This window comes from Channa argus, chromosome 12, assembly GCF_033026475.1.
Source record: "Channa argus isolate prfri chromosome 12, Channa argus male v1.0, whole genome shotgun sequence".
Taxonomy (NCBI): domain Eukaryota; kingdom Metazoa; phylum Chordata; class Actinopteri; order Anabantiformes; family Channidae; genus Channa; species Channa argus.
In genome coordinates this window covers 17152924-17177986 of record NC_090208.1, presented here as the reverse complement: position 1 = coordinate 17177986, position 25063 = coordinate 17152924, and the positions used below count along the sequence as shown (strand labels likewise).

The following is a 25063-nucleotide window of genomic DNA, read 5'->3' as shown; positions in this document are numbered from 1 at the left end:
CATAGTAAAAGAAAAACACTATTGCAAATTGTTATATTTTTTATTTGTGTGCTTGGCTGAACTGAGAGTTTGTGTGTGTGAGACAGTGCACACAATGTCCATCGTTGAAAATGACTGGCCTGTGGTTTTAGTACTGTAGGAGTCAGTTTCTGTCATTATCATGTTGGTGTGTGACATTTACAATAAATCTGGCTGAGCAGAGGTCTGTGATGTTCATGTGTGCCCATGTGTGTGCCCCCTGGTCTAGGAAAATAACTTGTTTGAGTATGGAGGTGCAGAAAGAAGATTCATTTTTTAATAGGTGCAATTTTTCATGTTTTTATTTATTTTAGCATTTATTCTAAGTCTATATTTTCCCCCCATTTTTATTTCCAGATTTATTTATTCCTTTATTTCTTTAACTAACAACACACTAAGGGGGTCTTGTAATGAGCATCTACAATTGTGAGATGCGCATTAAAAAAGACTTATCAGGAAACTATGATAATATGTTTCAATTCAGTGACAGTTTACATTATTCATACCTTTAAGGAAAAATACAAAAACTGTATTTAGGTTTAGGCAAATTGGACTTATACACAGAGGTGGTGAAATACTGTAACTGCATACTTATACTGTAAATGCTTGCAGTGCTACTGCACTTTATGTTTTCTCTTTACAGGAAACATGATTCAGGGATCAGATGAATCAACCCATCTTTCTTGCTTTAGGGAGCCCCCTTTTGACTGAAGCTTGCAGGTGCACTGAACTCCTAAGTAGATAGGTAAAAGTTGGTCTTATGACAAAAAATTGGACAAATGAGAAAACTAAACAATCAATGATTTTTTTGTTGAGAAACACTCACATTTGATTCATTTGATCAAAAATCAGATGACAGAATTATAATCACATAAAACTTTTCTCTTAACATTCATCCGACCTCACATAAAACCCACAGCCAAATGTTTTTGTACATAATTTATAAAGACATCATTATCAAACCTAATAACAACATTACAAAATTTACAACTTATTTACTCAGAAATACTCACCCACATTTCCCTGCACCATTGTCAGCATCACTGTTCTTTTATTGATTCTGTTAAACGTCTCAACCACAAACATTCCTCCCTCTACTTAAACCTACACAGAGCTTTTTTATTATTATTATTATTTTCAATAAAGTGATGTGTGATGTGAAAGTTGCTGCATGTAGTGGTAGGTCTACAAAGAATTATCAACCAATCTCCAGCACCCTTTAGCTCTGTGAAGGCTTGTATACATCTGTACATCATTGATTTCTTTGGTTGTCAAGCTCGTAACCTTAGTTCTGAATAGTTTCTAACCATTGCAGGTTCCCAATTTTATCACAAAACGTTGATTAACCCATTGTTATCCCCATAGTTTTTCCTTCTTCCATGACAGACTTCCAAGCCATCTCTGCTGCCTCCTTTACTGTTTCTGCTTTCTCAGCTGCCTTATGTCCAGCAAAACCACCTGCTACTCCTCCTGCTGCAGCCATGAATAATGCACCTGCACCTACCACCGCTCCAGTGGCTACAACTACTTCTCCTCCTGCTGCTGCTGTGACAGCCCTCCCAACTGGGCTAAAGCCTTTCATAAGTTTCATTACCTCTGCACTCCCTAGAGCTTTGACAACTAATTGAACCATCCCTGCAAGACCCAGAAAAGCTCCTAACAACGCCCCTGTTGCAGTTCCTGTCAGCCCAATCAAAAACCTGTTAGATACTGTGGTTTTAGCCTGTTTTCTGATTTCGTCAAGTTGCATATTTCCTGACAACTGCTTTATTTGCTCTTCCTCCTTCTTTATTTCTTCCTCCACCACCTGCAACATCATATTGGTGTAGCAGCCTCCATTGTTTTCCATCACCATCTTGTCTATGGTGCTGAGTAGCTCCTCCACCTGGAACTGGTTGCTCCTGTAGTTATTCTGCTGGTCGTTCTTCCAGTATATATTATCAAAGACGTGGCACCGACCGCCACACTTCTCCACCAGTTCACACAGATTCTTATTCTGACTGACAAAGTCTTCGATCTTCATCTTTTTAGGAAGCTGGTCACCATGAGTAAAGACAATTACAGCATATTTTAGAGCATCTTCAGAGAAGTATTCACATATTTTATCGATCACTGCCTTCTCCTGCTCTGTGAATTTCTCCACCTTAAGTACAATGAGAAAAGCATGAGGCCCAGGAGCACACTCTGTGATACAACTCAGTATCTCAGGCTTCAGCTCCTCCTCAGATCTTCCTGCATCAAATAATCCAGGAGTGTCAATCAAAGTGATGTTTCTTTCATTGACCAGTCTGGTTTCTGCTTGACATACTTTTGTTCCAGAGTTAGGAGTGTGGTTTGTGCTAAACAGCTCCTCTTTGAATATGGTGTTAGCTAGGCTGCTTTTCCCAGCTCCAGTTTTTCCCAGAAGGATGATCCGCTTTGTAGTTGACCCTTGAGAAAAAGAATAAGGGTTACATTGGTCTCTTGAGTGTTTTTGCTTTCTTTTGAACAAAGGGAGGCCAAACAACAGGGTTCAACTATCTATTGTTTTTTCATATCTACACTCACCATGATCTGGTTGAAAAACAGTTTTTGTAAAATCTTCCTGTGCAGACTGGAAGACCTACAGGGGCAAGGAAATATGGGGCTTTATTTGAATTGCAGTATACACTTATCTAATATAGCAAAATATTAGTAGATATTTAAGAATCAGTTGTTTCAAAATATAATTTATTATGTCTGGTAATTATGTAATTATGTTATTTCCCATTTAGGCCTGTAATCAATTTGTATGTCAAAAGACTAGTATGCGTCACTGTAAACAGTGTTTCAGATTCAGTGCACTTCCATTACCTCGCTGGACTCGGTGTCATTGGGGTGGATGGCGATACGGACCAGCAATGGTGTTTTGTTGGCTCGACTCTGTTTAAATGCATACGTTTCCTCCAGTAGAACCCTTGCTACCAAGCTGGTGGGAAAACGCAGGGCGGTCCCAGCCCCAAGTACAGGAAGAGCGATAGAGCGGAACCCTCTGTCCTCACAGGAAGATAGCATGTTGTTTATGCCCAGTCTCAGAACCTGTGAAAGGTGGGAATTTGATGGCTATAGACAGTAAAAAATGTATTGTGGTGGAGAAAACAAGAAAACAACTCCTGACAAAGGTTCCTTACAAAGAGACAGAAAACACAAATGGAAACACTTGTCCTTAACTACTTTACCTGCACTGCAGTTCCATCTGCGTCTTCATCCCAAGGAATGAGGTTGAGGAAGAAGACAACAGAAGAAGGAATTCCAGACAAGTCCCCAACCAGAACTGCGTCACCAGGCATTAATTCATTTGCTTCCTGTCTAAACCTTACAGTTAGTTCAGATCCAACAATTTCTGACAAAGTGTTTCCAACACGGGTAGAGAGAGGATTATGTCCAACCATAGGAGATACTAAAGCATCCACCTAGGAGGAAGAGAACACAATATAAAATCTTAGAAAGGTTAGAAAAACGAAAAGGAAAAAGGAAATTTACAGCCAGCTGAATACCTGATTTCATGAATGCTGCTGTCAACAACCTTTGAATGAAATAGATGCTACATGTTCCACTAAACAAATGAGCTAGTTGCTAACTTTTTTGTTGTGCTGGAAGGGTAGTTTGGGTAAGCCAAAATAAATAAACAAACTATAAAGCAGTGATTTGAAAATACCACTATACAGTCATATGCTGCATTTCCATTGCTATGCATTGTCCTAGAGTGCTGTGGCCATGCTGGAACCCAAAAATGCAGCTGTGAGGCTTCCTGTGTCAAGCAGCAGTGCGTTTTGTCTTCAACTGAGCCTCGGTGTTTAATTCACAGATAAATTAAGCAGCATCCATTTTTGGTTCTGGATGTCATATGGAAAAAAACATCCCCAAAATATCCCCAACTTGTCATTCTTTTGTTATCCTCCAATGAATAAGGGCAGGCATATAATTACTGAAAGAAGTCTAAACAGGTTTGATGATAAAAAGGAAAACTTCTCACCTGCTGAGTTTCAATGGTTCCATGAACAATCTCTACATGGAAATCATCTCCAGAAACTTTAGGAGTAGTTTTTTGTGCTGTGTCTGGAGCTGCAGCACCCATGAGGAACACCGGATCCCTTGTTAACTTATTTTTGATATCTATCCCCTGAATAAGTCGGTCACATGCTTCACTCATGGCCCTCACCACCTCTCCTCTGTTATCAATCAGGATGATTGTGCTCAGACTTCGCCCTCTCTGACTCCCAAACTCTTTTACAGCAGTTGCAATAGCCTCAGCACAGACAGTGACAGGAACACCAGATGCTCCTGAGCCGATACAGGGCATGGCTATAGAGTTGAACTCCATCATTTCTGCTAAATCCAAAGCAGACTTGACAGTCTTTTCCAATAAGAGCTTTTCTCTGCCACCAGAGTTTCCACCTACAGGCCCAACAGCATGAAGCAGTTTCCGGCAGCTTAATTTTCCTCCTGTGGTCACTACGACATCACCAATAGCAACTTTCCCAGTCTGCTTCACTAAGGCTTTGCTCTCCTCCTGTACTTCAGGACCTCCTGCTTTACTCAGTGCAGCAGCGACACCTCCACAGTGATCCAGATCCTCATTGGCAGCATTGACCAGGGCATCGGCCTCCTGTTTGGTGATGTCACCCTGACACACAAGCACCTGGAGTTCTTCACAAAGACTGTAGCTAGCAACTAGTATGTTTCCTTCACTTAAACTCAAACGTCCCAAATCCCGGGTACTCTTGTAATACTCTTGGAGATGGAATGTGTTTTGCTCAGTAGACTGGTCCAAAATAAACTGTGTGACAATTTCACTCAGCTCTTCAACCTCTTTAGTGTGGCCCAGTAGGTACACTGTACTGCCAGAAAACACAACCTGAACCTTACATTGCCCTTGGTTTATCTCATTTGTCTTGGACTTAAGCATTTCCTGAAGTTCTGATGGCACAGTTGAACAATAAGGAACATCAATCTTTATTTCCTTGAACCTACTCTGGAGTGTCTTTTGTGTATCATCCAGTTTATCAGCAGAGAGGGAGAAGAAATTTAACTCAGCATGCCGTAACTCTATTACCACCTCATCACAAACACCTAAAATGTCACCTAGCATCCCTGGACCCCCATAAGCCTTCGTTAAGAAGGTCAATAACTGTGAGCTTATGTCAGAAATTGTTCTTTCTAACACTAATTTCTCTTTTTCAGAGACCCAAGCTAAAGCCTCAAGAACTTCTTCAACATAACCTTCCAAAACTAGCTGACCTGCATCTCCCTGTATAACATTCACTCCTGGAAAATCTTGTCCCAAATTCTGTTTAATCTCTTTCCGGAGGAGGCAAAGTTTGGCCTCCCCTAGTTGATGTATGCTGGTTTGCTTCTTCCTTAAACGTGACCCTGGAAGTTTAACAGTTGAATCTTCTACATCCATCAATCTGGCATCCACCTGAGAACGTTCCCCAACAACAACAGCCATCCCACCCTCACTGTACACCTTCACCTCATCTGTGGTCTGAGTAGAGCTGCAGGACTGAAGCAAAGCTTTGACTTTGTGAGGGTCCACCTCATAATGGCACTGGTAGCCATCAAAGATTTTGTCTACCTCAGATTTCCAGTTTCTACCTTCATCTGCAGCATCAGGATGAGCTAAATACCTGACTAAAACCTTCTCCTCCTCTGGGTAAATCTGAGCAGAACAGAAGACAGTTTTGAGTTCTTCCTGTAGTTTGTTCAGAGCCTTGGGACATTCATGTAGGTAACATAGGAGGAAAGCATCACGTTGAAACTCATATTCTTCACCACTTGATGGAGGACACGAGGCAGGAAAAGACTGTGAACTCTGTGATGAGAAGAATAAAACTTTTAATTCATAATAGTTTACACATTGGCCAAAATGCATAACAACACTATAACTGTGAAAACAAACAATTTTAGAATCACATACACACACACACTCACACATGGTGCATTCATCCAGCATTTCATAAAGAGGGTTTATTTTTATTATTTTACACACATAAAACCTTGATTTAATGAATTTTGTACTAACCTTCGCTGACTCTGTAAACTCCTGACTTGTGGAGGAGGGTTGAGTGTCCACACCATCTCGGATAGTGAACACCAGAGATCCATCTGCAAGCTCATGAATGGATCTACCCAGAACTCTCTGTTGATCTAAGACACAAAAGGGAATATTCGTTTATGTATGTTTTAAATTTTAAGAAGTATTTTTTGTAATAACTCACCACGTTTTACTTTATCGGGTCTTAGTGTTCTCTACCTTTGCTCAGTTTACTCAGCCATTGAGTGAAAACTTTAATTTGACTGGCTTCTTTATACAGCATTTTCCATGCTCGGTTTGTTTGATACCTACACAGTAAAACAAATGTGAAGGCTGAAGTAAGGCTGGGGTCTGCTTTTAAGCGATATGAAGGAGGATATGAAGGGGGCTCAGATTAAGGTAATGGGACACATGATTTTTAACCAGGATCTATTCCACAGCTTAAGGACCTAACATTAACCCAGTGTTGTCTGTGACAACATTGTTTGCTTGAGTTTCACTTACCAGAAAACTGAACCTTAAACATTTCCGTATTCCAAAGGTTCCAATTCCCTCAACAACCGATAGCGGACTGTATTAAGAAAATACTAGATTTTAATGGTTTAAAGCCGTGATTGACGCCTAACTAAATTAAAATATATAAGTTGAATAAATATAAAGTATGACATAACTCTTATTTACGGTAGCCTAACGACAAATAATAACGTAGAACATGAGCTAATAATAAGCATAGTATATTTTTAGCTCGTACCTCGTTGATGCTTAAAGGCGATACTGTAGACGTTTTGCTTTACTGTCTTCAGTGATCCACATTCACCGCCCCCCGATCTGCGGCGATTGCAAAAATACATTTCTATTTTCCTCTTGTGCTCTGTGTGCAGGCCGTGACACTCAAAGAAAACGGGATGCTGGTAAACATCGTCCATCGTCCTCTTTCAGAAAAGGCCTAACACATGTGGAGGTTCTCTGCTTTTTATTCCGCTGATCAACCAGGGCTGTGTGTGTTTACTGGCCAGACTTCGCCCCTAGTGTTGATAAGGAGGAAAATACTTTGCACAACAAGGAGTTATCAACAGTAAGATCAACACTAAGATCATGATCAACAGTAAGATGAAACAATTAGATTACATAAAATAGCAACAAATAATACAACCCTAACACAACACTGAACACAATCCTTCCAAAAATTTAATCTGAAAAAGCAATATGTTTCTTTTATAAATATTTTAGATTTTTTTCTTTTGAATTTTATAAACAATATGTGGCCAGGATAAATAAATGTTGTTGCACATTTGATCAAGGTGACAAAGAGTCTATCACTTTATAAGTTATATCGTATTATAAAGTGATGTTACTTGTTTGTGGTCTATTATACTAATCTCTTAAACAACTCAAAGTCCAGCAATACTTTGTACAAACACATTGGTATTTTGGAGGGTTTGTGCACTGCAAAAAATAAAAAATTAAATCCACCAAATAGCCATTTTGTTTAGCTCTTGTCTGTAAAAAGGCTATTCTGTTTTGTCATTACTTCAATATTATGCAGTTATTCTCATACAAATTAGAAAAGGTTTTATCAGGGAAGCTGTAAAAGCTGGATCATATGGGCCTAAAAAACCCCACACAGTTTTAGCACTTTGAATAGATACAGTAAATGTTGCACTAAAGTTAACACAATACGTTTGCGATCGAAGTCCAGTTTGGTAGATAACTTGATAACCTCAAGTAAACTACCAAACTGGTTTGTATTTCTTTTGCTTTCTAATTTCTATTAACATTCAATGAATAGACTGACTGCAATTTTTACTAATATACATGAGCTTAAAAGGCAGAAAAATAAAGAGATAAGACAAAATATCTTAAGATGTTTTTAGAGATTTTTTTAATAAAATATCACTTTTGAAATTGTTTATTTAGTAAAAAAAATTAAACCTTCTATTGTCAGTTAAAACCTGTTTGTGAAAAGTCTCTGATTTACTTATCTGAAAGTGTTATGTCTTGATTAAAGTATGTTTCTGAATAGCTATAATTTAAAAATACTCAGTACAGTAAAGCAGGAAGAACATTGCTTTTGTGTAAGAAAACAAATCTTACTCAAACAAAATCCTTATTTTGTTTCCTTAAGCAGATAGACCAGTATAATAGAGGATTTGGAGTCATGTCATGATCGATCTTTGTTTCACATGCACCATGTTGTCAGGATTCCCCTGCCTTTATGTTGGTGTGTGGTAGGTCATAAAGGGTTTGGTTAATATGTATTTACAATGAGGCTTCCTATTATTTTGACAAATTAAACTGATATATTTTTCTGTTATGTTTTGTTACCTCTTATGTGAGAATTTCATTAGCATGTATTAATTTTCATTCATCAAACTTTCTTCAAAAATCTAGTTAGCATGCACAGAGATCTTGATCTTGACTTATTTAAATAATAATTTAAATAATAATAGTAATTTAAATATTAAATAGAAATATGCACTGTGGACAGAAACATAACTCCAAATAATTGCTAAAGTTGCTCATTATCCTTCATTTGAGTAAAGAGATAATTGTTGTGTAAAAACTCAATAACAGTTATAATATTTGCTAGAATGTTTTCTGGTTGTTCCACTGCCACAAAATATCTAAAATACACAGTTATTTAAACTTTTTTTTTCTCTGTAACAGCCTTATATGCCTTCTCTGCTGCCTCCTGTACTGTTTCTGCTCCTTCAGCTGCTTCATATCCAGTAACACCACCTATTACTCCTCCTGTTATACCAGCTGCTGCAGTCACACCTATCACCACTCCAGAAGCTAATGCTTTCCCCCCTACTCCTACTGCTGCTGCTGCACTTTGTACTACGGGAGCAATTTTTTTAAGCATTCTTAAATCAGATTTTTCCACAGCTAAGACAACAACTCTAATCAAAGCTTCCACACCAAAAAAAGCTCCTAACAATGTTCCTGTTGCAGTGCCTGTCAGCTGGATCAGAAACCTGTGAATCACTCCAGCCTTAGCCTGTTTTCTGATCTCATCAGCGGACATGTTTCCTGATGACTGCCTAATGTGCTCTTCTTGTTTTTGTATTTCTTCCTCCACCACCTGCAACATCATATTGGTGTAGTATCCTCCGTTGTTTTCCATCACCATCTTGTCTATGGTGCTGAGTAGCTCCTCCACTTGGAACTGGTTGCCAGATCACTCAGATTCTTATTCTGACTGATAAACTTCTTAATTGTCGTCTCTTTAGGAAGCTGGTCACCATGAGTGAAGACAATTACAGCATATTTTAGAGCATCTTCAGAGAAGTATTCACATATTTTATCGATCACTGCCTTCTCCTGCTCTGTGAATTTCTCCACCTTAAGTACAATGAGAAAAGCATGAGGCCCAGGAGCACACTCTGTGATACAACTCAGTATCTCAGGCTTCAGCTCCTCCTCAGATCTTCCTGCATCAAATAAACCAGGAGTGTCAATCAAAGTGATGTTTCTTTCATTGACCAGTCTGGTTTCTGCTTGACATACTTTTGTTCCAGAGTTAGGAGTGTGGTTTGTGGTAAACAGCTTCTCTTTGAATATGGTGTTGGATAGGCTGCTTTTCCCAACTCCAGTTTTTCCCATAAGGATGATCCGCTTTGTAGTTGACCCTTGAGGAAGAAGAATAAGGGTTACATTGGTCTCTTGATTATTTTTGCTTTCTTCTGAACAATGGGTGCCAAACAACAGGGTTCAACTATCTTCTCCTTTTTTTCCTTTTGGCCTTTCCCTATCACTACAGTGAATCATGTGCTCTATCTAACCCTGTCCTCTGCCTCCTCTTCTCTCACACCAACTAACGTCCTATCTTCTCTCACTACATCCATAAATCTCCTCTTTGATCTTCCTCTAGACCTCCTGCCTGTCACCTCCAACCTCAGCATCCTTCTACCGATATATTCACAGTCTCTCCTCTGAACATGTCCAAACCACCTCAATCTGGCCTCTCTGACTTTATCTCCAAAACATCTAACATGATTTGTCCCTCTGATGTCCTCATTCCTGATCCTCCTCACTCCCAAAGAGAACCTCAACACCTTAAGCTCTGCTACCTCCAGCTCTGCCTCCTGTCTTTTCTTCAGTGCCACTGTCTCTAAGCCGAACAACATCGCTGGTCTCACCACCGTCTTGAACACGTTTCCTTTCATTCTCGCTGATACTCTTTTATCACACAACACACCTGACACTTTTCTCCACCTGTTCCAACCTGCTTGCACTCGCCACTTCACCTCTTTTCCACACTCTCCATTGCTCTGAACCGTTGACCCTAAGTACTTAAAGTCCTGCACCTTCTTCACCTCTGCTCCCTGTAACCTCACTGTTCCACCTGGGTCCCTCTCATTCACACACATGTATTCTGTCTTGCTGCGGCTAAGCTTCATTCCTTTGTTTTCCAGAGCAGACCTCCACCTCTCTAGATTTTCCTCCACCTGCTCACTGATCTCACTACAGATCACAATGTCATCTGCAAACATCATAGTCTACAGAGATTCTCGTCTAACCTCATCTGTCAGCCTGTACAATACCAGAGCAAACAAGAAGTGGCTAAGAGCAGATCCTTGATGCAGACCCACCTCCACCTTGAACTCCTCTGTCACACTTACAGCACACCTCACCACTGTCTTACAGCTCTCATACATGTCCTGCACCGCTCTAACATACTTCTCTGCTTCTCCAGACATCCTCATACAATACCACAGCTCCTCTCTCGGCACCCTGTCATACACTTTCTCTAAATCTACGAAGACACAATGCAGCTCCCTATGACCTTCTCTGTACTTCTCCATCAGCATCCTCAAAGCAAATACTGCATCTGTTGTACTCTTTCTAGGCATGAAACCATATTGCTGCTCACAAATGTTCACCTCTGCCCTTAGCCGAGCTTCCACTACTCTTTCCCACAACTTCATTGTTTGGCTCATCAACTTTATTCCTCTGTAGTTGCCACAGCTCTGCACATCTCCCTTGTTCTTAGAAATGGGCACCAGTACACTTCTCCTCCTGTCCTCAAGCATCCTCTCACTCTCCAAGATCTTGTTAAACAAACTCTACTACCATCTCTCCTACACACTTCCATACCTCCACAGGTATGACATTAGGACCAACAGCCTTTCCACTCTTTATCCTCTTCAACGCCCTCCTCACTTAACTCTTACTAATCTTTGCTACTTCCTGCTCCACACCAGTCGCCTCTTCTACTCTTTGTTCCCTTTTATTTTCCTCATTCATCAAGTTTTCAAAGTTCTTATTCCATCTTCCCATCACACTCCTGTCACCTGTCAATACATTTATATCCTTATCTTTAATCACTTTAACCTGCTGCACATCCTTCCCATCTCTATCTCTTTGTCTGGCCAACCTGTACAAATCCACCTCTCCCTCCTTAGTGTCCAACCTAGCATACAAGTCCTCATATGCTCTTTGTTTGGCCTTTGCCACCTCTAGCTTCGCCATACGCTGCATCTCCCTGTACTCCTGTCTACTCCCTTCAGTTCTCTCAGTGTCCCACTTCTTCTTAGCTAACATCTTTCTCTGTATACACTCCTGAACTTCTTTGTTCCACCACCAAGTCTCCTTGTCCACTTTCCTCTTTCCAGATGACACACCGAGTACCTTCCTACCTGTCTCCCTGATCACATCAGCTGTAGTGGTCCAGTCATCTGGAAGCACCTCCAAACCCCCCAGAGTCTGTCTCAGCTCCTCCCTGAAAACTACACACTATTCTTCCTTTTTCAACTTCCACCACTTTGTCCTCTGCTCTGCCTTTGTCCTCTTCATCTTCCTCACTAGAATTTTACACACCACCATCCTGTGTTGTCTGGCTACACTCTCCCCTACCAATACTTTGCAGTCACTGATCTCTTTCAGATTACAACATCTATACAAGATGTCGTCCACCTGAGTGCTTCTACCTCCGCTCTTATATGTCACCCTATGTTCCTGCCTCTTCTGGAAGAAAGTGTTCACTACAGCCATTTCCATCCTCTTTGCAAAGTCTACCACCATCTGCCCTTCTGGGTTCCTGTCCTGTAGACCAAACCTGCCCATCACATTCTCATCACCTCTGTTCCCTTCACCTACATGCCCATTGAAATCTGCACCAATGATCACTCTCTCACCTCTGGGGATGCTCTGCATCACTTCATCTAACTCACTCCAGAATTTCTCCTTCTCCTCACATCCTACCTGTGGGGCATAACCACTAACAACATTGAACATCATGCCTTCAATTTCCAGCTTCAGACTCATCAACCTGTCTGATACTCTTTTCACCTCTAGAACATTCCTCACAAACTCCTCTTTCAGGATAACTCCTACTCTATTTCTCCTCATGTCTGACCCATGGTAGAACATCTTGATCCCTGCTCCTAAGCTTCTAGCCTTGCTACCTTTCCACCTGGTCTCCTGCACACACAGTATATCCACCTTCCTTTTCTGCATCATGTCAATCAACTCTCTAGGCTTCCCTGTCATAGTCCCAGCATTCAAAGTCCCTACTGTCAGTCCTACATTCTTGGCTTTCCTTTTCTCTCTCTGCCTAAGAACCCGCCTTGCTCCTCTCCTTCTTTGACCACCCTGTAGGTTAACAGCACCGGTGGTGGAAGTCAGGTTCAGTATGGAAGTCATGATTCACATGTTTAATTAGGCGTGTGTGTTACGTCGATGCCCTTCTTGACACAACCCTCTGCATTTATCCAGACTTGGGACTGGCACAAGAAGACACTGGCTTGTGCCCCCTTGCTGTTGCATTAGGGTAACTGTCTATTGTTATTTCATATATAGACTCACCATGATCTGGTTGAAAAACAGTTTTTATAAAATCTTCCTGTGCAGACTGGAAGACCTACAGGGGCAAGGAAATATGGGGCTTTATTTGAATTGCAGTATACACTCATCTAATATAGGAAAATATTAGTAGATGTAAAGAATCAATTGTTTCAAAATATAATTTATTATGTCTGGTAATTATGTCGATTTCACATTTAGGCCTGTAATCAATTTGTATGTCAAAAGATTAGTATGTGTCACTGTAAACAGTGTTTCAGATTCAGTGCACTTCCACTACCTCGCTGGACTCGGTGTCATTGGGGTGGATGGCGATACGGACCAGCAATGGTGTTTTGTTGGCTCGACTCTGTTTAAATGCATACGTTTCCTCCAGTAGAACCCTTGCTACCAAGCTGGTGGGAAAACGCAGGGCGGTCCCAGCCCCAAGTACAGGAAGAGCGATAGAGCGGAACCCTCCGTCCTCACAGGAAGATAGCATGTTGTTTATGCCCAGTCTCAGAACCTGTGAAAGGTGGGAATTTGATGGCTATAGACAGTAAAAAATGTACTATGGCAGAGAAACTAGGAAAACAACTCCTGACAAAGGGTCCTCACACAGAGACAGAAAACACAAATGGAAACACTTGTCCTTCACTACTTTACCTGCACTGCAGTTCCATCTGCGTCTTCATCCCAAGGAATGAGGTTGAGGAAGAAGACAGCAGGAGAAGGAATTCCAGACAAGCCCCCAACCAGAACTGCGTCACCAGGCATTGATTCATCTGCTTCCTGTCTAAACCTTACAGTTAGTTCAGATCCAACAATTTCTGACAAAGTGTTTCCAACACAGGTAGACAGAGGATTATGTCCAACCATAGGAGATACTAAAGCATCCACCTAGGAGGAAGAGAACACATGTTTACAACTCTTGAGGGAAATGGGTGCTATATGCTAACTTTTTGTTTTAGGTTGAAGGCTAGTGGAAGGCCTTTATACCAAAACAAAATTATCACTTTACAGTCTGCGGCATGTCATTTATTAGATAGATCAATGGCTTTTAGCTTGTTCCTTCAGGGGTCGCATAAGTGTAATATGTTCCACAGATTGATTGGCATGAGTTTTTTTGCCGGATACCCTTCCTTTCCATTTTTGTCCGGGCTTAGGATCGACACCAAGGTTGCCCTTGCTGGCTGGGTGGGGCCACACCTGGTGGGGTGGGATTCAAACCTAATCCTGCACCTCCTGCATCCCAACCCAGTGCTCTACCACTGAGCCACCAGGCTCCCTGAGCCTTGGTGTTCAATACACAAATGCACAGATAAGTTAAGCAGGCCACATTTTTGTTTGGGGCAGTACATGTATCCCAATTTTTTAGTCATTCTGTTGTTATCCTCTAATTATTAAGGGCAGCCATATAATTACTAAAATAAGTCTAAACAGGTGCAATGAGTACCCATAAATTCTAGAAAAGCTTCTCACCTGCTGGGTTTCAATGGTTCCCTGAACCATCTCTACACGAACACCATCTCCAGAAGCAGCATCTCCTTGTGTTGTGCTCGGAGCTGCAGCACCCGTGAGTAAGACCGGATCCCTTGTTAACTTATTTTTAATATCTATCCACTGAAGAAGTCGGTCACATGCTTCACTCATGGCCCTCACCACCTCTCCTCTGTTATCAATCAGGATGATTGTGGTCAGACTTCGCCCTCTCTGACTACCAAACTCTTTTACAGCAGTTGCAATAGCCTCAGCACAGACAGTGACAGGAACACCAGATGCTCCTGAGCCGATACAGGGCATGGCTATAGAGTTGAACTCCATCATTTCTGCTAAATCCAAAGCAGACTTGACAGTCTTTTCCAATAAGAGCTTTTCTCTGCCACCAGAGTTTCCACCTACAGGCCCAACAGCATGAAGCAGTTTCAGACAGCTTAATTTTCCTCCTGTGGTCACTACGACATCACCAATAGCAACTTTGCCAGTCTGCTTCACTAAGGCTTTGCTCTCCTCCTGTACTTCAGGACCTCCTGCTTTACTCAGTGCAGCAGCGACACCTCCACAGTGATCCAGATCCTCATTCGCAGCATTGACCAGGGCATCGGCCTCCTGTTTGGTGATGTCACCCTGACACACAAGCACCTGGAGTTCTTCACAAAGACTGTAGCTAGCAACTAGTATGTTTCCTTCACTTAAACTCAAACGTCCCAAATCCCGGGTACTCTTGTAATACTCTTGGAGATGGAATGTGTTTTGCTCAGTAGACTGGTCCAAAATAAACTGTGTGACAATTTCACTCAGCTCTTCAACCTCTTTAGTGTGGCCCAGTAGGTACACTGTACTGCCAGAAAACACAACCTGAACCTTACATTGCCCTTGGTTTATCTCATTTGTCTTGGTCTTAAGCATTTCCTGAAGTTCTGATGGCACAGTTGAACAATAAGGAACATCAATCTTTATTTCCTTGAACTTACTCTGGAGTGTCTTTTGTGTGTCATCAAGTTTATCAGCAGAGAGTGTAAAAAAATGTAACTGTTTGTCTTGTAACTCGATTGCCACGTCATCACAGAGTCCTAAAATATCACCTAGCACAATGCAACCTCCATAAGCCTTCCTTAGGAAGGACAATAAATGTGGGCTATGGTCAGAAATTGCTCCTTCTAACACTAATTTCTCTTTTTCAGAGACCCAAGCTAAAGCTCCAAGAACTTCTTCCACATAACCTTCCAAAACTAGCTGACCTGCATCTACTTGTGTAACATTCACTCCTGGAAAATCTTGTCCCAAATTCTGTTTAATCTCTTTCCAGAGGAGGCGAAGTTTGGCCTCCCCTAGTTGATGTATGCTGGTTTGCTTCTCCCTTAAACGTGACCCTGGAAGTTTAACAGTTGAATCTTCTACATCCATCAATCTGGCATCCACCTGAGAACGTTCCCCAACAACAACAGCCATCCCACCCTCACTGTACACCTTCACCACATCTGTGGTCTGAGTAGAGCTGCAGGACTGAAGCAAAGCTTTGACTTTGTGAGGGTCCACCTCATAGTGGCACTGGTAGCCATCAAAGATTTTGTCTACTTCAGATTTCCAGTTTCTACCTTCATCTGCAGCATCAGGATGAGCTAAACGCCTGACTAAAACCTTCTCCTCCTCTGGGTAAATCTGAGCAGAACAGAACACAATGTTGAGTTTTTCCTGTAGTTTGTTCAGAGCCTTGCAACATTCATGTAGGTAACAGAGGAGGAAAGCATCACGTTGAAACTCATATTCTTCACCACTTGCTGGATGAGTTGAGGCAGAAGCCGGCTGTGGACTCTGTGTTAAAAAGAAAGAAATATTCAGATAACAATAGTTTACAAATGTTAATTTTCCCCAAAATGTATAAATCCATGTTAGGAATTGGTACAAATCCGTATTAAAATATATCATTGTATACATAAATATACAGTGTTTACTAACAAATAGATGCATTAGTTGCACAAGAAATGATGAACTGAAACAAGGAAATTGTTCTTTAGGCTATTTTAAACACACTAACCTTTGCTGCCGTAAAATCTTGACTAGGAGTAGTGGTTGTGATGGTTAAAGAGGTGTGAGGTTCCATTCTGTCTCGGACCGTGAGCACCAGAGAATCATTTGCAAACTCCACAACATGCTTTGATATCTGCAGGACCCTTTGCTGAGCTAAGACAGGAAAAAAGGGAATTTCAGCTTTTATTGAACCACAGTCTCTTTTGGTTTCACTTTCTAAAGTTTTGGTTTATATAGTATTTATTAATGCAATATTTTATACTAAACAGTACCACAATCCAGTACCTTAATACAATAATGTTTCATGTAGGGTTAAAAATGAAAAACACTGCTCTTAACTGGCATTAGCATCAACGGCATTTTAAGTCTCTAGAATTAAAATAGCCTACTACCCAATTTAAGTCTTGTTTTATCCTGTAGTAAACGATCTTAAAAAGTAATGTGTGATTTATAATCGCATGACAAAATGTAATTTTGTTTTCAGGATCAAGCTATATGTAACTGAAAAGGTGATCATTGCTATGTATATTAAATTTAGCATTAAACTAAATGGTATGAGCAGGAGGTTCCTGGACACATCGCAGCTCAAATAACTTGTCTGAACTCATACTTGTTACTTTACTTGTACATTTTCTCACTTCATATAAATAAGACAATCTACAATATAATATACTCTAACCATAAGTGGACAATTTATATAGCCTACAATAACTTATAATTTACCAACTGGATCTTTGAAAGCGATGCTGTAGACTCCACTGTTTACACTCCTCAGTCGTCCACATTCTCCTCCACTTGATTTGCGACTAATAGAAAAATAGCTTCTTATTTTCTTCTTTTGTTCCTCAAGCAGACTGTGACACTCAAAGTAAACAGGATACTGGTAAATATTATCCATCTTCTACCCAATCTAAGGAGGCAATATGTTTTCTTTGTCTCATGTCTCATAGAAAAGGAACAGGCTGGTTTCACTTGCTGAAGCCTATATAGTCGAAAACAAGTCCAACCAGTTGGAACCCACAGCTTAAAGCAATAATACACGTATACACTGTGGGATTTGAAATGAGGTAGTGCTGAATTTGGCTACTGATAGAGTCACACAATGTTATTTTTTAAGTACTACATGGCCATTCTACAAGCAGAGAGGTAGTTTGACAAAAATAACACAATGGTCATTAGAACAACAGGAAGTCTGGCATCGCTAATATGGCTTAAAGACATGACAAGCTGTTTCCTGACAGTGTCACTTCTAAGCAGCCATTTAATGCAGATAAGTTTACATAAAACTCAAAAGAACAAACCATTTAACAAAAGTGTAGTTTTTAAACACTTCAAAAGGCCTGTTTGAAATAAACCCATCCTCAGGATAAGGCTACATGTTGCTCATTGAAAAATATCTATAAAAAGCCAGGATAGACAAACTATGTGAAGCTGATGGATTCTTTATGGTGCAGAGTCATCTTGTCAGAGATGCTATAAAAAGACAGAATTCCTGCCGTACCCTTACCAATTGAGGACCTTAACCTCTGGTTCCTGTGTAATGCTAGAAAGTGTCAACACTGGGGGAGCACTCTAAACTCCACGGCTTGCTATAGTTTCCAAACTGTGAGTCATAAAATGTTCCGACGCCTTGTACGACACTGCCACCAACCAAGTGCTAACACTCAAACTGACTTCCAAACCCTTTGTGCACATACAATATAAAACAGGTAGAGATGAGTAAAAACCCTGACCAACACTTGATTGTTTATCACATGACTGCAGGTAGATGAGCTAGGAGAATAAACAATTGCTACATCTTGGATGAACGTATCTCGACCCATTCAGGATGGTGTGATGGAAGATGTTTATGAAATGAGTTAGTTAATTATTGCTTGTTATGTTGAACTTTCTGTACACTTTTGTATATTTATCTTGGTGATTGTTATCCCCTCTAGGTACAATGTCTGTTTTTTAAGTCGCATCATTTCTACCTCTGCATGAGGTATGTGACAAGGATCCAACCCCACATACCATTGAAAGCAGCCTTGTCCTTCTCTGAAAGGAGGTAAAGGACCCTTAAACATGTGTATCTGACGCTACAGTAGGAAGCTTCTTTCACCTTGACTTTGTCACACAGACTGCTTGACCTTATATGCATGAAATAAAATCTAAAGAAAGACAATTCTCTTTTCTTAGTCTTTATTTCCCTTCTCACCACCATCAAAGGTATTCTTTTTTCCACAAGAATAGTAATGTGATTTAAGTGAGAGGGAGACATTATTTAGCTAGGGACAGTGAGGGGACATATATCAACAAAAACTTGTCACAAAGATTTAGGACAGTTCTGACATTTCATTTAAGATATGTCTTGTGCACAACATTATTAATAAAGGGTTAATCAACACATGTACATGTAGGTCATGAGAAAAAACAAACTCCTGAGCTAAATCTATTAAAAAATGGCTGAAACATTTTTTTTTAGTGACATAATCACTTAGTGATTCAGGTTTCACTGCTTCTGAACATCATGTTTCACCAAATATATCCCCAAAGGTTTTAGGTGGTGCTATGAAAGATAAAATTCTGGACTGACCCATCACCTCCCTGATTAGCTGATGAGCAACAAGAGAAGCAGTATTACTTTATTGAATATCTTTATTACTTGATAAATCAAAATATGAGGTTACATAAAAGTTAGCAATAATGTCCTCTGTGATAAGACATATATGTTTTGATAGTGATAGTCTTTCTTTTTTTTTGCTACAGACAGGCCCCTGTTGATCAGAGTTTACAGGTGCACTGTGAGAAAAGTAAGTGGAAAAAACTGACAGTGTTTTATCTGTGAGTTAGAAACAGTTACTTTTTCTCCCTGCTGCATTTAAAAAGCCTTTCCATACAGATTAAGACAGGGTAAAATATCTGAAATCCTTAAAATGAATGAAGTGCTGGGGTTGTTGTATGACTACTGTGGTTGAGTCATGTTTTAATTTTCCTGGTCGACACATAAACCACACAATAAATCCTCAACTTCATGAACAGGAATTACGCAAAGTAAAAATCGTAACACAGCTTTGCAAAAGCAAAAGCTTTGAAAACAAAAAGTTAATGTTAATTAAAAGTTTGTCTTCTTTCTGTAACAGCCTTATATGCCCTCACTGCTGCCTCCGGTACTGTTTCTGCTCCTTCAGCTGCTTTATGGCCAATAAAACCACCAATTACTCCTCCTCTAACAGCTATTGCTGCTGTAGTTACTTGTGCAGTGGCATCGAGTGTCGCAGCTGTTTTCACTATCCGGCGAGAGCTTTTTATAAGTTTGATTAATCCCATAACGCTGTCCACGGCTGTTACATCTATTCCCACCATCAGTGCAAAACCAAAAAAAGCTCCTAACAACGCTCCTGTTGCAGTTCCTGTCAGCTCGACCAAAAGCCTGTTAGATACTGTGGTTTTAGCCTGTTTTCTGATTTTGTCAAGTTGCATGCTTCCTGACAACTGCTTTATTTGCTCTTCCTCCTTCTTTATTTCTTCCTCTACCACCTGCAACATCATATTGGTGTAGTATCCTCCATTGTTTTCCATCACCATCTTGTCTATGGTGCTGAGTAGCTCCTCCACTTGGAACTGGTTGCTCCTGTAGTTATTCTGCTGGTTGTTCTTCCAGTATATATTATCAAAGACGTGGCACCGACCGCCACACTTCTCCACCAGATCACTCAGATTCTTATTCTGACTGACAAAGTCTTTGATCTTCATCTTTTTAGGAAGCTGGTTACCATGAGTGAAGACAATTACAGCATATTTTAGAGCATCTTCAGAGAAGTATTCACATATTTTATCGATCACTGCCTTCTCCTGCTCTGTGTACGTCTCAACTTTAAGCACAATGAGAAAAGCATGAGGCCCAGGAGCACACTCTGTGATACACCTCACTATCTCAGGCTTCAGTTCCTCTTCAGACATCTCTGAATCAAATAAACCAGGAGTGTCAATCAAAGTGATGTTTCTTTCATTGACCAGTCTGGTTTCCGCTTGACATACTTTTGTTCCAGAGTTAGGAGTGTGGTTTGTGCTAAACAGCTCCTCTTTGAATATGGTGTTGGCTAGGCTGCTTTTACCAACTCCAGTTTTTCCCAGGAGGACGATCCTCTTTGCAGTTGACACTAGAAGAAAATATTACACCTGTTAAGTACATTTGTTCATTGCCTGTTTGCTTTCTGTTGAAGAGAACATCTTTCTTGCTTGTTAGCTAAAATATCCAAATTAGCGCATAATAGCAAAAACCATAAACTCAAATATTTGAAATTAAGTAGTATACCACATTCATCTATAGCAGGGTGAAATAGTTATTACAACAGTCACACACATTTTACACACACATTTTCACACTGAAAGAATAAACAAGTCATGTTGTTCAGTAGTAAAACACACAAGTGTTAGTTGCAATTAGTGTAATCAGTAACAAATGCACTTGTATCAGAAAAGAAACCATGTGCCACAGGACTACATTCCCAATCTGTACCATCATCTAGACCTACCTTGGTCTGGTTTATGAATATCGTTTGTGAATCCTTTCTGGACACATGTGTCGATCTGCATAGATGAGACAGAATAATAATGATGGCTATTGTTTTATGTTTAATAGTAATTTGAAAAAAAATGCAAACTAATATACTTAATTATTTAGTTACACACCAATGTATGGTTTCATAAATTTCATTTTGGAACTAGAGTTGGCATAAATTCTATTATTTTATTGTAGAGTGCTTGTATGAAGATGTACTGTCTGTCTTATATAAGCTTATATAATAGCTTAAATAAGCTAATATATAAGCTCTTTTCAATAAAAAGCTTGCATCAAGCTTTAAGAGAGATGCCTTTACAAATGATTTTTTAATAGTATGTAATATTGGCAAGTGACTATTTGCTAAATGTAAAGGACCACTGAGTGCTGTTGGTGTGAGAGTTTGTTTAATCATGTGCTTGTTCAAACCTTAATGACCATTCAATGATATTCAATAATTCAATAAATGTCCATTATATGGCAAAAGCCTTAAATGCACACATACAAGCATTTAAACAAAAGTTTTTTCAAACATTTTTCTATCTGTACAATTGTATTTACCATCCATTATAGTCAAAGAGACAATTTAATATCTTCTAAATTTAAAATTTATTCTTCTCACCTTCTTGGACTGAATGATTCCCTGAGCAGATGGTGTACTGGCACCTATCCCCTGAAGAAGTCGGTCACATGCTTCACTCATGGCCCTGACCACCTCTCCTCTGTTATCAATCAGGATGATTGTGCTCAGACTTCGCCCTCTCTGACTACCAAACTCTTTTACAACAGTTGCAATAGCCTCAGCACAGACAGTGACAGGAACACCAGATGCTCCTGAGCCGATACAGGGCATGGCTATAGAGTTGAACTCCATCATTTCTGCTAAATCCAAAGCAGACTTGACAGTCTTTTCCAATAAGAGCTTTTCTCTGCCACCAGAGTTTCCACCTACAGGCCCAACAGCATGAAGCAGTTTCCGGCAGCTTAATTTTCCTCCTGTGGTCACTACGACATCACCAATAGCAACTTTCCCAGTCTGCTTCACTAAGGCTTTGCTCTCCTCCTGTACTTCAGGACCTCCTGCTTTACTCAGTGCAGCAGCGACACCTCCACAGTGATCCAGATCCTCATTGGCAGCATTGACCAGGGCATCGGCCTCCTGTTTGGTGATGTCACCCTGACACACAAGCACCTGGAGTTCTTCACAAAGACTGTAGCTAGCAACTAGTATGTTTCCTTCACTTAAACTCAAACGTCCCAAATCCCGGGTACTCTTGTAATACTCTTGGAGATGGAATGTGTTTTGCTCAGTAGACTGGTCCAAAATAAACTGTGTGACAATTTCACTCAGCTCTTCAGCCTCTATGCTGGATTGCTTCTCCCTTAAACGTGACCCTCGAAGTTTAACAGTTGAATCTTCTACATCCATCAATCTGGCATCCACCTGAGAACGTTCCCCAACAACAACAGCCATCCCACCCTCACTGTACACCTTCACCACATCTGTGGTCTGAGTAGAGCTGCAGAATTGAAGCAAAGCTTTGACTTTGTGAGGGTCCACCTCATAGTGGCATTGGTAGCCATCAAAGATTTTGTCTACCTCAGATTTCCAGTTTCTACCTTCATCTGCAGCATCAGGATGAGCTAAATACCTGACTAAAACCTTCTCCACCTCTGGGTAAATCTGGGCAGAGCAGAAAACAGTGTTGAGTTTTTCCTGTAGCTTGTTCAGAGCCTTGGGACATTCATGTAGGTAACATAGGAGGAAAGATTCACGTTGTAATTCATATTCTTCCCCTCTTGGTGAAGGAGTTGAGGCAGGAACAGACTGTGGACTCTGTGTTGGGAAGAAAGAGATGTTCAAATGGATATAACAGCAGTTTAACAATCTTTCACAAACATTTTTCACAAAAAGTATTTGGACAATACCTTTACTACATTAACTTTTGTAAGTGGACCAATTGAGTTACAGCATTTATAATGCAGTCAGGTTTTATAAGTCGTCTATACATGAAATGAAGAACTGAAATGAACACTGTGTAATTTTTGTACTAACATGTCCTGCTGTTAAATCCAGACTTGGAGTAGAGGTTGTGATGGTTAAGGGGGTGTTAGGTTCCATTCTGTCCCGGACAGTGAGCATCAAAGAACCATCCGCAAACTCCACAACATGCTTTGATATCTGTAGGACCCTTTGCTGAGCTAAGAAAGGAAAACTTCTATAAGCTATAATGGTTTTTAAATCCAAAAATTTCTCTTTTGCATTGGTTTATTTTTAGATTACATTTATATTCAGTCATTTGGCAGACACTTTTACCCAAAGCGACTTACAAGTGATGAAGAAGGCAAGCAAAACATGTAAGATGTGAGAAGAAAGTTTCTGTTTCATTAGATGCAAGTGCACTATGGAACACATAGGATTTTATTTACATTATAATTATAATAATTGTTATTATTATTCTATTTTTTTATTTTAAGTGCATAGGTTTGGTGGCTGAATCCACTATCTTGACACAACTGACGTTCGATGGCAGAGCGCAGTGGGTAGATGGGATGGTAGACCTGGATGGGAAGTTCACTGAGTTGACCAGGAGTCAGAGCTTTGAACCTGATGCAGGCAGCTGCACGAAGTCAGTGCAGAGATCTGAAGAGCGGTGTGACATGTGTCCTTTTTGGCTGATTAAAAATGAGAGGAGCTGTGGCATTTTGGATCATCTGAAATGGTTTGATTGTGGTGCTAGTAGCCCTGTTAGCAGGGCATTGTAGTAGTGAGACAAGAAATGTGTTTTTATCTTCTGTCTTCCCTTGTTTTCTTACTTCTCCTCTTTACTGTTCAACAACATAATTGTAAACTGTTTATGGCTAAAAATAATAATACTGACATTCAGTTTCCTAACATTGTAAACCAAAGTCACTTCACTATCACAGAGATTAGTTGATTATCGTCCAATCATGATTTTACTGAACTTTAGCTGGAACAATGAAAAAGTAATCATTTTGTAGTGGAACATACTGTACCTACATTAATGTGATGTCAGTACACTTATATTCGAGAAAGTAAAAAAATAAATGGTATTCAGGATCATTCGTTTTGTGCATCATTTCTACAGTGAAAATATTTTTCTGTTCAATCGTAGCAGGTAATAAACCTCTTAGGATCAGTTAAGAACTGAATGAATTGCTCTACATTCACACACACTCACACACACACGCACACACACACACAAAGTAAGTCAAATCCTTACCTAGTAGTCACGACTTTTGAAGGCTTACCTCAGTAAAGAGACAATAAGATTTAGACAACTTGATCCAGACCAAATGCGGTTATCAATCCGATAAGGGGGATATTGTGCTATTTTCTTTGGTTTTTCTTTGGATTTGAACTCCCCCATTGCTTTCTCGCTTCCCTACCTTCCTGTAGTTAACTATGTCAAGAAAACAAATTAATTTCTAATAGCATCATTATTGATCTACCGTTTCGATCTTTGAAAGCGACGCTGTAGACTCCGTCGTCCACCCTCATCAGCCGTCCGCAGTCTCCTCCACTGGATTTGCGATAAATAGAGAAATAGTTTCTTATTTTCCGTATCTCATCAGTACGCAGACTGTGACACTCAAAGTAAACGGGATACTGGTAAATATTCTCCATATTCTGTCCAATCTGAAGAGAATAGTATGTCTCCTTTATCTCACGTCTCACTGGGAACTGGTAGGTTTCACTTTCAGGAAACTGAAGAGTCCAAAATAAATCCACATATACTTCCTGAAGTCAAATGTCATTTAACTGTCTTCCTTGCTCTAAAGCAGCAAAACATTGTTACGTTGCAGTGTTTCTTCGCTGATATTAAGCGAAGGGATTCACATTAGTCACAAACAAGGTCATTACATTACATATCATCCTCATATTTGTCAAAACCGTTTTTGTCATAGAAGTGTACGGTGACGCCGGCACGATCAGATGACTGGTTCAAGATGACGTAACATCAAAACTGGATCTCAATGGGCCCCTTTAGTAATGTCATGATAAACGGCATCACAAGTGGTCATTCTTGAGTAGTAAATAAAGTAGTACCTAAAGAGGCACAGGTATTTACCAGTATACATACAGTATATAAACATAGTCATGTGCA

The 25063-nt window shown here is 40.1% G+C and overlaps 1 protein-coding gene and 1 pseudogene across 2 annotated transcripts; both read right to left on the bottom strand.

Annotated features, from left to right (window-relative positions):
* Positions 1 to 305: 305 nt before the first annotated feature.
* Positions 306 to 17361, bottom strand: LOC137137151 (uncharacterized; annotated as a pseudogene).
* Positions 17362 to 18807: 1446 nt separating this feature from the next.
* On the bottom strand, positions 18808 to 24768 carry LOC137136894 (uncharacterized). Of its 2 annotated transcripts, none has more exons than XM_067522671.1 (5): positions 24408 to 24768; positions 22990 to 23135; positions 21556 to 22770; positions 20908 to 20962; positions 18808 to 20532 (listed from the first exon to the last, which is right to left on the bottom strand). In XM_067522671.1, exons 1-5 carry the CDS (start codon positions 24580 to 24582, stop codon positions 19481 to 19483), a joined length of 2643 nt encoding a protein of 880 aa, XP_067378772.1. In that variant the 5' UTR covers positions 24583 to 24768; the 3' UTR covers positions 18808 to 19480. The 2 variants fall into 2 exon arrangements, with proteins under 2 accessions (XP_067378772.1, XP_067378773.1); XM_067522672.1 differs by lacking the exon at positions 24408 to 24768 and adding an exon at positions 24207 to 24401.
* Positions 24769 to 25063: the final 295 nt, after the last annotated feature.

What these genes read in the sequence shown, in the direction of transcription:
- LOC137136894 (XM_067522671.1), bottom strand. Translation starts at nt 24,582, where the DNA reads ATGGAGAATATTTACCAGTATCCCGTTTACTTTGAGTGTCACAGTCTG. An exon ending in CGCTTTCAAAGATCGAAACG is followed by an intron (nt 23,136 to 24,407) that starts GTAGATCAATAA and finishes TTCCTTTCTTAG; the next exon opens with CTCAGCAAAGGGTCCTACAG. An exon ending in TATTCATAAACCAGACCAAG is followed by an intron (nt 20,533 to 20,907) that starts GTAGGTCTAGAT and finishes ATTTTCTTCTAG; the next exon opens with TGTCAACTGCAAAGAGGATC.